This window comes from Pan paniscus, chromosome 7, assembly GCF_029289425.2.
Source record: "Pan paniscus chromosome 7, NHGRI_mPanPan1-v2.0_pri, whole genome shotgun sequence".
NCBI lineage: Eukaryota > Metazoa > Chordata > Mammalia > Primates > Hominidae > Pan > Pan paniscus.
Window position 1 is genome coordinate 101517664 of NC_073256.2, and position 12261 is coordinate 101529924.

Here is a 12261-nt window from a genome sequence, read left to right on the forward strand (position 1 = left end):
GAAATGAATCCTAGGTGGCCCAATTCCAGTAGCCATTATAGGACTGCCCTGCAGGGACAGTTAATTAACTCAGGAAAAGCAACCTAGCTCCAAGGTTAGCAACCAGGAGTTCCAGTTGATTCCATTAGTGCACCCCTTGAGGCATTCCCAAGCTGGAGTCTGGTGGAAGATGAGGCTCAGTGTGATTGGATGGAAGCACCAACCTATCAAGGAGAAGTCCCACCCACTCTGCCCTGTGCGTCTATAAAGGCGACGGGTGGCGGCCGCGGCACTCATTGAAGCCGCCAGTTGGGAGAGGAGCAGAGCCAGGCCGGTGCTCCCGAAGGCAGCAAGATGTTGCGAGCCACAGCTCCCTGCTGGTTCCCACCTGGATACCCAGAAGCTAAGAAGGTGGCCGAGGAGGCGGCCCTGGAGGCAAGAAGCCGCCAGTTGGGAGCGGAGCAGAGCCAGGCCGGTGCTCCCGAAGGCAGCAAGATGTTGCGAGCCACAGCTCCCTGCTGGTTCCCACCTGGATACCCAGAAGCTAAGAAGGTGGCCGAGGAGGCGGCCCTGGAGGCAAGAAGCCGCCAGTTGGGAGCGGAGCAGAGCCAGGCCGGTGCTCCCGAAGGCAGCAAGATGTTGCGAGCCACAGCTCCCTGCTGGTTCCCACCTGGATACCCAGAAGCTAAGAAGGTGGCCGAGGAGGCGGCCCTCGAGGCTCCAGAATTCCCCCTGCCCTCTCATCAGCCTGCCCAGAGCTTCGGGCTCCGGGTGCCCCAGATGCACAACCAGGCCTCCGCATTTGTGGACATCCAGGCGGAGCCCCAGAACAGGGGTCCGGCGGTGCCCCCAGCGTGTCCCAAGGTGGTGACGGAGGCGTGCTACTTCCCTGCACAGAGGGGATCGGCCTGCTGCTTGCCAGCCGCCCCAAGGCTGACAGAGAGGCCCTCGGGAGTCCGCATCTCAGCCCCCAGGAAGAGGAAGACGATCGCCCAGTCTTCCAGCCCTTGCTTGGTCACAGGTCGCACAGATGCCAAGAGAACCCGCGTGGCCAGCAGCAGCCAACGCTCCAGTGGCTCCAAGGTCGGCAGACAGCCAGGGAAGACGCGCAACAGGTCAGGGATGGCATGCAAGACCACCACCACCATCAGCTCTAAGCGAATCGTCCGTCGTCCATCCTTACCGAGTTTGAAGAAACCTATTGTCCTCCGAAGGTCTGGGTGCCAAGTCCCCACCGTCCTCCGCCGAGGCTATCTCCAACTGTTCACCGAAGAGTGTCTCAAGTTCTGCGCCTCCAAGCAGGAGGCCGAGGAGAAGGCGCTGAACGAGGAGAAGGTGGCCTACGACTGCAGCCCCAACAAGAACAGGTACCTGAACGTGGTCCTGAACACCCTCAAGAGACTGAAGGGCCTGACCCCCAGCTCCATGCCGGGCCTCAGCAGGGCCGCCCTGTACAGCCGCCTCCAGGAGTTCCTGCTCAGCCAGGACCAGCTCGAGGAGAACGGCTACCCCTTCCCGCACCCCGAGCGGCCCGGAGGCGCCGTCCTCTTCACTGGCCAGGGGAAGGGGCCCGGCGACTCCTCCTGCAGGGTCTGCTGCCGTTGTGGCACCGAGTACCTGGTGTCCTCCTCGGGCCGCTGTGTACGCGACCAGTTGTGTTATTATCACTGGGGGCGGGTCCGCTCGAGCCAGGTGGCTGGAGGCCGGGTTAGCCAGTACACCTGCTGTGCAGCTGCTCCTGGCTCTGTGGGCTGCCAGGTGGCAAAGCAGCACGTGCGGGACGGCCGCAAGGACAGCCTCGATGGCTTCGTGGAGACCTTCAAGAAAGAGTTGTCCAGAGACGCTTATCCAGGAATCTACGCCTTGGACTGTGAGATGTGCTACACCACGCATGGCCTAGAGCTGACCCGCGTCACCGTGGTGGACGCCGACATGCGAGTGGTGTACGACACCTTCGTCAAGCCCGACAACGAGATCGTGGACTACAACACCAGGTTTTCCGGAGTCACCGAGGCCGACGTCGCCAAGACGAGCATCACCTTGCCCCAAGTGCAAGCCATCCTGCTGAGCTTTTTCAGCGCCCAAACCATCCTCATCGGGCACAGCCTGGAGAGCGATCTGCTGGCCCTGAAGCTCATCCACAGCACCGTGGTGGACACGGCCGTGCTCTTCCCGCACTACCTGGGTTTCCCCTACAAGCGTTCCCTCAGGAATCTCGCGGCCGACTACCTGGGACAGATCATCCAGGACAGCCAGGACGGCCACAACTCCAGCGAGGACGCAAACGCCTGCCTGCAGCTGGTGATGTGGAAGGTCCGACAGCGCGCCCAGATCCAGCCACGCCACCGGTCCGCCTCTCCCGCCGCCCTGGCCTGTCCTTGGCCCCAGGCCCCTTCCACAACCGCCATCAGTCCTGAGAGCTCACCCTGTCCACCTCGCCGCAAGGCCAAAGAAACCGGAGCAGTCGACGGCAGGAGAGGGCAAAAAGCCAAGAGTAACCCCAACCGGCCACTCCCAGTCCCCCGGAATCCCTGCCGCGGACCCTCGGGCCTGTCCCCATCCCTCTGCCCTTCCCAGACCTCTGTCCTTCCACTAATCGCCTCCCGCAGCACCGAGCCGCCACTCCCAGTCCCCCGAGTCCCTGCCGCGCCCCCTCGCGCCTGTCCACATCCCTCTGCCCATCCGAGACCTCTGTCCTTACACCACTAGCCACCCATCGTGGGACTTCCATGGCCTCTGAGTACAAGGCCAGCCCCCCGGCCCACCAGCTTTCTGAATGTGTGCTTACCTGTTTTTCTCGAGAGGCACCACAGTGAGGTGGGTGAAGCACTTAGGCTCTGGAGTTAGATATCTGGGTTCAAGGCCAAATTCCACCACTTACTAGGTTTCTAATATTGCACAGATAATGTCTTTGCGCTTCTACCTTTTGATCTTTAAAGTGTGATCAAAAGAGACTTAGACTCCCACATCATAATCATGGGAAACTTTAGCAGCCCTCTGTAAACATTAGACAGACCAACGAGACAGAAATCTAAAAAGGATATCCAGGAATTGAACTCAGCTCTGCACCAAGCGGACCTAGGAGACATCTACAGAACGCTCCACCCCAAATCGACAGAATATACATGCTTCTCAGCACCACATCACACTTATTTCCACATTGACCACATAGTTGGAAGTAAAGCACTCCTCAGTAAATGTAAAATAACAGAAATTACTGCAAACGGTCTCTCAGACCACATTGCAATCAAAGTAGACCTCAGGATAAAGAAACTCACTCAAAACCGCTCAACTGCATGGAAACCGGACACCCTGCTCCTTAATGAGTACTGGGTACATAACGAAATGAAGGGAGAAAGAAAGATATTTTCTGAAACCAATGAAAACAAAGGCACAATATACCAGAATCTCTGCGTCACATTTAAAGCAGTGTGTAGAGGGAAATTTATAGCACTAATTGCCCACGAGAGAAAGCAGGAAAAATCAAAAATGCATACCCTAACATCACCATTAAAAGAATGAGAGAAGCAAGAGCAAACACATTCAAAAACTAGCAGAAGGCAAGAAATAACTAAGATCCGAGCAGAACTGATGGAGATAGAGACACAATAAACCCTTCAACAAATCAATGATTCCAGGAGCGGGTTTTTTGCAGTGATCAACAAAATTGATAGAGCACTAGCAAGACTAAGAAAGAAGAAAAGAAAGAAGAATCAAACAGATGCAGTAAAAAATGATAAAGGGGATATCACCACCGATCCCACAGAAATACAAACTACCATCAGACAATACTATCAGCACCTCTAAGCTAATGAACTAGAAAATCTAGAAGAAATGGATAAATTCCTGGACGCATACAACCTCCCCAGAGTAAACCAGGAAGAAGTTGAATGCCTGAGTAGACCACTAACAGGCCCTGAAATTGAGGCAATAATTAACAGCCTATCAAGCAATAAAACTCCAGGACCAGACGGATTCACAGCCGAATTCTACCAGAAGGACAAGGAGGAGCTGGTACCATGCCTTCTGAAACTATTCCAATCAACAGAAAAAGAGGGAATCCTCCCTCACTCATTTCATGAGGCCGGCATCATCCTGATCCCAAAGCCTGAGAGAGACACAACCCAAAAAGAGAATTTTAGGCCTATGTCCCTGAGGAACATCGATGGGAAAATCCTCCATAAAATACTGGAAAACCGAATCCAGCAGCACATCAAAGAGCTTATCCATCATGATGAAGTGGGCTTCATCCCTGACATGCAAGGCTGGTCCAACATATGCAAAACAATAAACATAATCCAGCGTATAATCAGGACCAAAGACAGAAACCACGTGATTATCTCAACAGATGCAGAAAAGGCCTTTGACAAAATTCAACAGCCCTTCATGCCAAAAACTCTCAATAAATTAGGTATTGATGGGACATCTCCCAAAATAATACGGGCTATTTAGGGCAAACCCACAGCCAATATCATACTGAATGGGCAAAAAGTGGAAGCATTCCCTTTGCAAACTGCCACAAGACAGGGATGCCCTCTCTCACCACTCCTATTCAACATAGTGTTGGAACTTCTGCCCAGGGCAATCAGGCAGGAGAAAGAAATAAAGAGAAATCAATTAGGAAAAGAGGAAGTCAAATTGTCCCTGTTTGCAGATGACATGATTGAATATTTAGAAAACCCCATCGTCTCAGTCCAAAATCTCCTTAAGCTGATAAGCAACTTCAGCAAAGTCTCAGGATACAAAATCGAGGTGCAAAAATCACAAGCATTCTTATACACCAATAAGAGGCAAACAGAGAGCCAAATCATGAGTGAGCTCCCATTCACAATTGCTTCAAAGAGAATAAAATGCCTAGGAATCCAACTAACAAGGGATGTGAAGGACCTCTTCAAGGAGAACTACAAAGCATTGCTCCACGAACTAAAAGAGGAGACAAACAAATGGAAGAATATTCCACCATCACGGATTGGAAGAATCAATATCGTGAAAATGGCCATACTGCCCAAGGTAAATTATAGATTCAATGCCATCCCCATCAAACTACCAATGACTTTCTTCACAGAACTGGAAAAAACTGCTTTAAAGCTCATATGGAACCACAAAACGGCCCCCACTGCCAACATAATCCTAAGCCAAAAGAACAAAGATGGAGGCATCAAGCTGTCCGACTTCAAGCTACAGTAGAAGGCTACAGTAACCAAAGAGCATGCTATCGGTTGCCGTTTTGGTTACCGTAGACCAATGGAACAGAATAGAGCCCTCAGAAATAATACGACACATCTACAACCATCTGATCTTTGACAAACCTGACAAAAACAAGAAATGGGGAAAGGATTCCCTATTTAAAAAAATGGTGCTGGGAAACCAGGCTAGCCATATGTCGAAAGCTGATATCGGATCCCTTCCTTACACCTTGTACAAAAATTAATTCAAGACAGATGAAAGACTTAAATGTTAGATCTTAAACCATACAAACCCTAGGAGAAAACCCAGCCAATACCATTGAGGACAAAGGCATGGGCAAGGACCTCATGTCTAAAACGCCAAAAGCAATGGCAACGAAAGCCAACATTGACAAACAGCATCTAATTACACTAAAGACGTTCTGCATAGCTAAAGAAACTCCCATGAGAGTGAACAGGCATCCTGCAGAAAGGGAGAAAATTTTTGCAATCTACTCATCTGACAAAAGGCTAATATCCAGAATCTACTAAGACCTCAAACAGAGTTACAAGAAAAACCAAACAAGCCCATCAACAAGTGGGGGAAGGATATGAAGAGACACTTCTCAAAAGAAGACATTTATGCAGCCAACAGACACATGAAAAAATGCTCATCAAAACTGGCCATCAGAGAAATGCAAATCAAATCCGCAATGAGATATCATCTCACACCAGTTAGAATAGCGATCATTAAAAAGTCAGGAAACAACAGGTGCTGGAGAGGTAGTGGACAAATAGGAACACTTTTACACTGTTGGTGGGACTGTAAACTAGTTCAACGGTAGTGGAAGATAGTGTGGCGAATCCTCAAGGATCTCGAAATAGAAATACCATTTGACCCAGCCATCCCATTGCTGGGTATATATACCCATAGGATTAGAAATCATGCTTCTGAAAGGACACACGCAGACGTATGTTTATTGCGGCACCATTCACAGTAGCAAAGACTTGGAACCAACCCAGATGTCCATCAATGATAGACTGGATTAAGAAAATGTGGCACAAATACACCATGGAATACTATGCAGCCATGAAAAAGCATGAGTTCATCCCCTTTGGAGGGACACGGATGAAGCTGGAAACCATCATTCTTAGCAAACTATCGCAAGGACAAAGAAAGCAAACACCGCATGTTCTCATTCATAGGTGGGAATTGAAGTATGAGAACGCTTGGACACAGAAAGGGGAACATCACACACCGGGGCCTGTCATGGGCGGGGAGAGGGGGAGGGATAGCATTAAGAGATATACCTAATGTAAATGACTAGTGAATGGGTGCAACACACCAACCAGGTGAATCTTGGAAGGCAAAAGCTACTGAATTTAGCGAATTTGTGGAGGCATTCCCAGAAATCAGCCAGGTGAAGTATCACACAACCGAAGACTGCACAACTCCTGTAAGGCAGCACGACGCGGCAAACCCAGACGGCCACTCTTCTCACCCCTCCTCCGTTGGCTGTTCTGGGTAATGAGGTTCAAAAGTCACCTAGGCAACTGCCAAAATAGCTGAAATGGAGTAAGGGCTTCAGGCTGGTGACTAGCAGAGGTCCACCTGACCCCCGTAAGCTGCTGAACAAGAAGGGCTGCCAGAAATGTCCCCCTAGGGAATTTGGTGGAGACGAAGACCCGCTCACTGGACAAGGGTTCCTCCCAGGAGACGCCCGAGCGGAAGAAACGGGCTGTGAGCCACGCCCTTTCACCCTCCGCTACCCCGCCCTGGGCTGGTGAAGGTGCGCGTAAGGATGAGGACTACTGAGCCCTGAAGAAATAAATCCTTCCCCTTTGACCCCAAGGAGGATTGCCTGTGAGGATCTTCAACGAGTCTACCCGTGTCTAGACACGGGAGCAGGTCTGTCCGGCACAGCACCTCCCTCAAGGAGGAGAAGAGTGAGGAGAAAGGAAACTCAAGTCTGACCATTCTGTCCTGGGAGAGAAGAGGAGGATCTCATCTCTCATCTGTCCAAGCAAGGCAAGGAGACTTTCTCTCATCTTTCCAAGCAAGGCAAGGAGACTTTGTATAATTAGGAAACAAAAAGAATTTAGAAGGAATGAAAGCAGCCCGTAAGGTGCATTCCTAAGGACTGCCCATTGAAACTGACACAATTGCCCTTGTTTGATGAGAGGAATGAGCAGAGCACTGAGGTGGTGAACAGGGATCTAGTGAGACTTTCCCAGCATGTTTCTACCAAAGCTTTCTCTAAGCTTCTCGGAACACTCTCCTAATAAGCAGATGTTTGGCCCTTCAGAAAGTCAACAAGCAAAATGCCTTGAGTGTCCCAAAACACTGATGCCATGATGTTGGCTCCTGACTGGCCTCCTTTTCCTTTGACTGGACCACTGCCACCTCTCGGTAGCCATCGCTTTGATGATGCTTTGCCTTCGAGGTCATATTGGTAAAGCCATGTTCCAACTTCCGGTTACAATTTGTCAGAGGGATGCGTCAGGATCGTGATCCCTCCTGTTTAAAATTTCCACTGATAGCTCTCGTCGTAACTGCAGCTGATCTGGGCACAGTGGTTTTCACAGCCACTGCAGGATTCATCTCCCACATCTTCTCACCTCTTCTTGAAACAAGCTATACATTCGTAAAGAGTTCATTTCTTTGGGGTAGTGTCCTTAGAAGCTTTTGTGAAAACATCAATGATTTCTTCATTCTTCCACCCAAGCTTCACCAGAAATTTGATGTTTGCTCTTGCTGCAATTTTCGTGGAATTCATGTTGCTCTGATAGGAGTCCTTTTCAGTGGATGTCTCATCCTTCTCAGTGCCTCAAACTCGATCTAGTTCAGAAAGGTTATAAGAAGTTCGGACAAGTTTATTTGAGTGCAAACCAGTGGAAACCCATGCATAGTTTCTTCACCATGTGCATTTTCTATGAACCTTTTGAAGAACCCCTGTGTTGAACATTGCCCAAGTCGTGGGAGAGAAGTGGGTGCGGTCCACTTCCTGTCCTCAATTTGCCCGCAGCGGAGGAGTGCAGAGAGCAGGGAAACGCAACCCCAGAGAGATCCTGCCCTGCAGCATGCAGCAGACTGCTGGCCCAGTCCTGGCTCCATGGGGTGCTGTGTGGGCCCAAGCAAGTTGACCAAACTCCCTGACGCTGAAATGAATCCTAGGTGGCCCAATTCCAGTAGCCATTATAGGACTGCCCTGCAGGGACAGTTAATTAACTCAGGAAAAGCAACCTAGCTCCAAGGTTAGCAACCAGGAGTTCCAGTTGATTCCATTAGTGCACCCCTTGAGGCATTCCCAAGCTGGAGTCTGGTGGAAGATGAGGCTCAGTGTGATTGGATGGAAGCACCAACCTATCAAGGAGAAGTCCCACCCACTCTGCCCTGTGCGTCTATAAAGGCGACGGGTGGCGGCCGCGGCACTCATTGAAGCCGCCAGTTGGGAGAGGAGCAGAGCCAGGCCGGTGCTCCCGAAGGCAGCAAGATGTTGCGAGCCACAGCTCCCTGCTGGTTCCCACCTGGATACCCAGAAGCTAAGAAGGTGGCCGAGGAGGCGGCCCTGGAGGCAAGAAGCCGCCAGTTGGGAGCGGAGCAGAGCCAGGCCGGTGCTCCCGAAGGCAGCAAGATGTTGCGAGCCACAGCTCCCTGCTGGTTCCCACCTGGATACCCAGAAGCTAAGAAGGTGGCCGAGGAGGCGGCCCTGGAGGCAAGAAGCCGCCAGTTGGGAGCGGAGCAGAGCCAGGCCGGTGCTCCCGAAGGCAGCAAGATGTTGCGAGCCACAGCTCCCTGCTGGTTCCCACCTGGATACCCAGAAGCTAAGAAGGTGGCCGAGGAGGCGGCCCTCGAGGCTCCAGAATTCCCCCTGCCCTCTCATCAGCCTGCCCAGAGCTTCGGGCTCCGGGTGCCCCAGATGCACAACCAGGCCTCCGCATTTGTGGACATCCAGGCGGAGCCCCAGAACAGGGGTCCGGCGGTGCCCCCAGCGTGTCCCAAGGTGGTGACGGAGGCGTGCTACTTCCCTGCACAGAGGGGATCGGCCTGCTGCTTGCCAGCCGCCCCAAGGCTGACAGAGAGGCCCTCGGGAGTCCGCATCTCAGCCCCCAGGAAGAGGAAGACGATCGCCCAGTCTTCCAGCCCTTGCTTGGTCACAGGTTGCACAGATGCCAAGAGAACCCGCGTGGCCAGCAGCAGCCAACGCTCCAGTGGCTCCAAGGTCGGCAGACAGCCAGGGAAGACGCGCAACAGGTCAGGGATGGCATGCAAGACCACCACCACCATCAGCTCTAAGCGAATCGTCCGTCGTCCATCCTTACCGAGTTTGAAGAAACCTATTGTCCTCCGAAGGTCTGGGTGCCAAGTCCCCACCGTCCTCCGCCGAGGCTATCTCCAACTGTTCACCGAAGAGTGTCTCAAGTTCTGCGCCTCCAAGCAGGAGGCCGAGGAGAAGGCGCTGAACGAGGAGAAGGTGGCCTACGACTGCAGCCCCAACAAGAACAGGTACCTGAACGTGGTCCTGAACACCCTCAAGAGACTGAAGGGCCTGACCCCCAGCTCCATGCCGGGCCTCAGCAGGGCCGCCCTGTACAGCCGCCTCCAGGAGTTCCTGCTCAGCCAGGACCAGCTCGAGGAGAACGGCTACCCCTTCCCGCACCCCGAGCGGCCCGGAGGCGCCGTCCTCTTCACTGGCCAGGGGAAGGGGCCCGGCGACTCCTCCTGCAGGGTCTGCTGCCGTTGTGGCACCGAGTACCTGGTGTCCTCCTCGGGCCGCTGTGTACGCGACCAGTTGTGTTATTATCACTGGGGGCGGGTCCGCTCGAGCCAGGTGGCTGGAGGCCGGGTTAGCCAGTACACCTGCTGTGCAGCTGCTCCTGGCTCTGTGGGCTGCCAGGTGGCAAAGCAGCACGTGCGGGACGGCCGCAAGGACAGCCTCGATGGCTTCGTGGAGACCTTCAAGAAAGAGTTGTCCAGAGACGCTTATCCAGGAATCTACGCCTTGGACTGTGAGATGTGCTACACCACGCATGGCCTAGAGCTGACCCGCGTCACCGTGGTGGACGCCGACATGCGAGTGGTGTACGACACCTTCGTCAAGCCCGACAACGAGATCGTGGACTACAACACCAGGTTTTCCGGAGTCACCGAGGCCGACGTCGCCAAGACGAGCATCACCTTGCCCCAAGTGCAAGCCATCCTGCTGAGCTTTTTCAGCGCCCAAACCATCCTCATCGGGCACAGCCTGGAGAGCGATCTGCTGGCCCTGAAGCTCATCCACAGCACCGTGGTGGACACGGCCGTGCTCTTCCCGCACTACCTGGGTTTCCCCTACAAGCGTTCCCTCAGGAATCTCGCGGCCGACTACCTGGGACAGATCATCCAGGACAGCCAGGACGGCCACAACTCCAGCGAGGACGCAAACGCCTGCCTGCAGCTGGTGATGTGGAAGGTCCGACAGCGCGCCCAGATCCAGCCACGCCACCGGTCCGCCTCTCCCGCCGCCCTGGCCTGTCCTTGGCCCCAGGCCCCTTCCACAACCGCCATCAGTCCTGAGAGCTCACCCTGTCCACCTCGCCGCAAGGCCAAAGAAACCGGAGCAGTCGACGGCAGGAGAGGGCAAAAAGCCAAGAGTAACCCCAACCGGCCACTCCCAGTCCCCCGGAATCCCTGCCGCGGACCCTCGGGCCTGTCCCCATCCCTCTGCCCTTCCCAGACCTCTGTCCTTCCACTAATCGCCTCCCGCAGCACCGAGCCGCCACTCCCAGTCCCCCGAGTCCCTGCCGCGCCCCCTCGCGCCTGTCCACATCCCTCTGCCCATCCGAGACCTCTGTCCTTACACCACTAGCCACCCCACGTGGGACTTCCATGGCCTCTGAGTACAAGGCCAGCCCCCCGGCCCACCAGCTTTCTGAATGTGTGCTTACCTGTTTTTCTCGAGAGGCACCACAGTGAGGTGGGTGAAGCACTTAGGCTCTGGAGTTAGATATCTGGGTTCAAGGCCAAATTCCACCACTTACTAGGTTTCTAATATTGCACAGATAATGTCTTTGCGCTTCTACCTTTTGATCTTTAAAGTGTGATCAAAAGAGACTTAGACTCCCACATCATAATCATGGGAAACTTTAACAGCCCTCTGTAAACATTAGACAGACCAACGAGACAGAAATCTAAAAAGGATATCCAGGAATTGAACTCAGCTCTGCACCAAGCGGACCTAGGAGACATCTACAGAACGCTCCACACCAAATCGACAGAATATACATGCTTCTCAGCACCACATCACACTTATTTCCACATTGACCACATAGTTGGAAGTAAAGCACTCCTCAGTAAATGTAAAATAACAGAAATTACTGCAAACGGTCTCTCAGACCACATTGCAATCAAAGTAGACCTCAGGATAAAGAAACTCACTCAAAACCGCTCAACTGCATGGAAACCGGACACCCTGCTCCTTAATGAGTACTGGGTACATAACGAAATGAAGGGAGAAAGAAAGATATTTTCTGAAACCAATGAAAACCAAGGCACAACATACCAGAATCTCTGCGTCACATTTAAAGCAGTGTGTAGAGGGAAATTTATAGCACTAATTGCCCACGAGAGAAAGCAGGAAAAATCAAAAATGCATACCCTAACATCACCATTAAAAGAATGAGAGAAGCAAGAGCAAACACATTCAAAAACTAGCAGAAGGCAAGAAATAACTAAGATCCGAGCAGAACTGATGGAGATAGAGACACAATAAACCCTTCAACAAATCAATGATTCCAGGAGCGGGTTTTTTGCAGTGATCAACAAAATTGATAGAGCACTAGCAAGACTAAGAAAGAAGAAAAGAAAGAAGAATCAAACACATGCAGTAAAAAATGATAAAGGGGATATCACCACCGATCCCACAGAAATACAAACTACCATCAGACAATACTATCAGCACCTCTAAGCTAATGACCTAGAAAATCTAGAAGAAATGGATAAATTCCTGGACGCATACAACCTCCCCAGAGTAAACCAGGAAGAAGTTGAATGCCTGAGTAGACCACTAACAGGCTCTGAAATTGAGGCAATAATTAACAGCCTATCAAGCAATAAAACTCCAGGACCAGACGGATT

The 12261-nt window shown here is 52.3% G+C and overlaps 2 protein-coding genes across 2 annotated transcripts; both read left to right on the forward strand.

Annotated features, from left to right (window-relative positions):
- The first annotated feature begins 333 nt into the window (after positions 1-333).
- LOC134730894 (exonuclease GOR-like) lies at positions 334-2688 on the forward strand. Its single transcript, XM_063606566.1, has one exon. It carries the CDS (start codon positions 334-336, stop codon positions 2686-2688), a length of 2355 nt encoding a protein of 784 aa, XP_063462636.1.
- Positions 2689-8638: 5950 nt separating this feature from the next.
- LOC134730895 (exonuclease GOR-like) lies at positions 8639-10993 on the forward strand. Its single transcript, XM_063606567.1, has one exon. It carries the CDS (start codon positions 8639-8641, stop codon positions 10991-10993), a length of 2355 nt encoding a protein of 784 aa, XP_063462637.1.
- The last annotated feature ends 1268 nt before the right edge of the window (positions 10994-12261 follow it).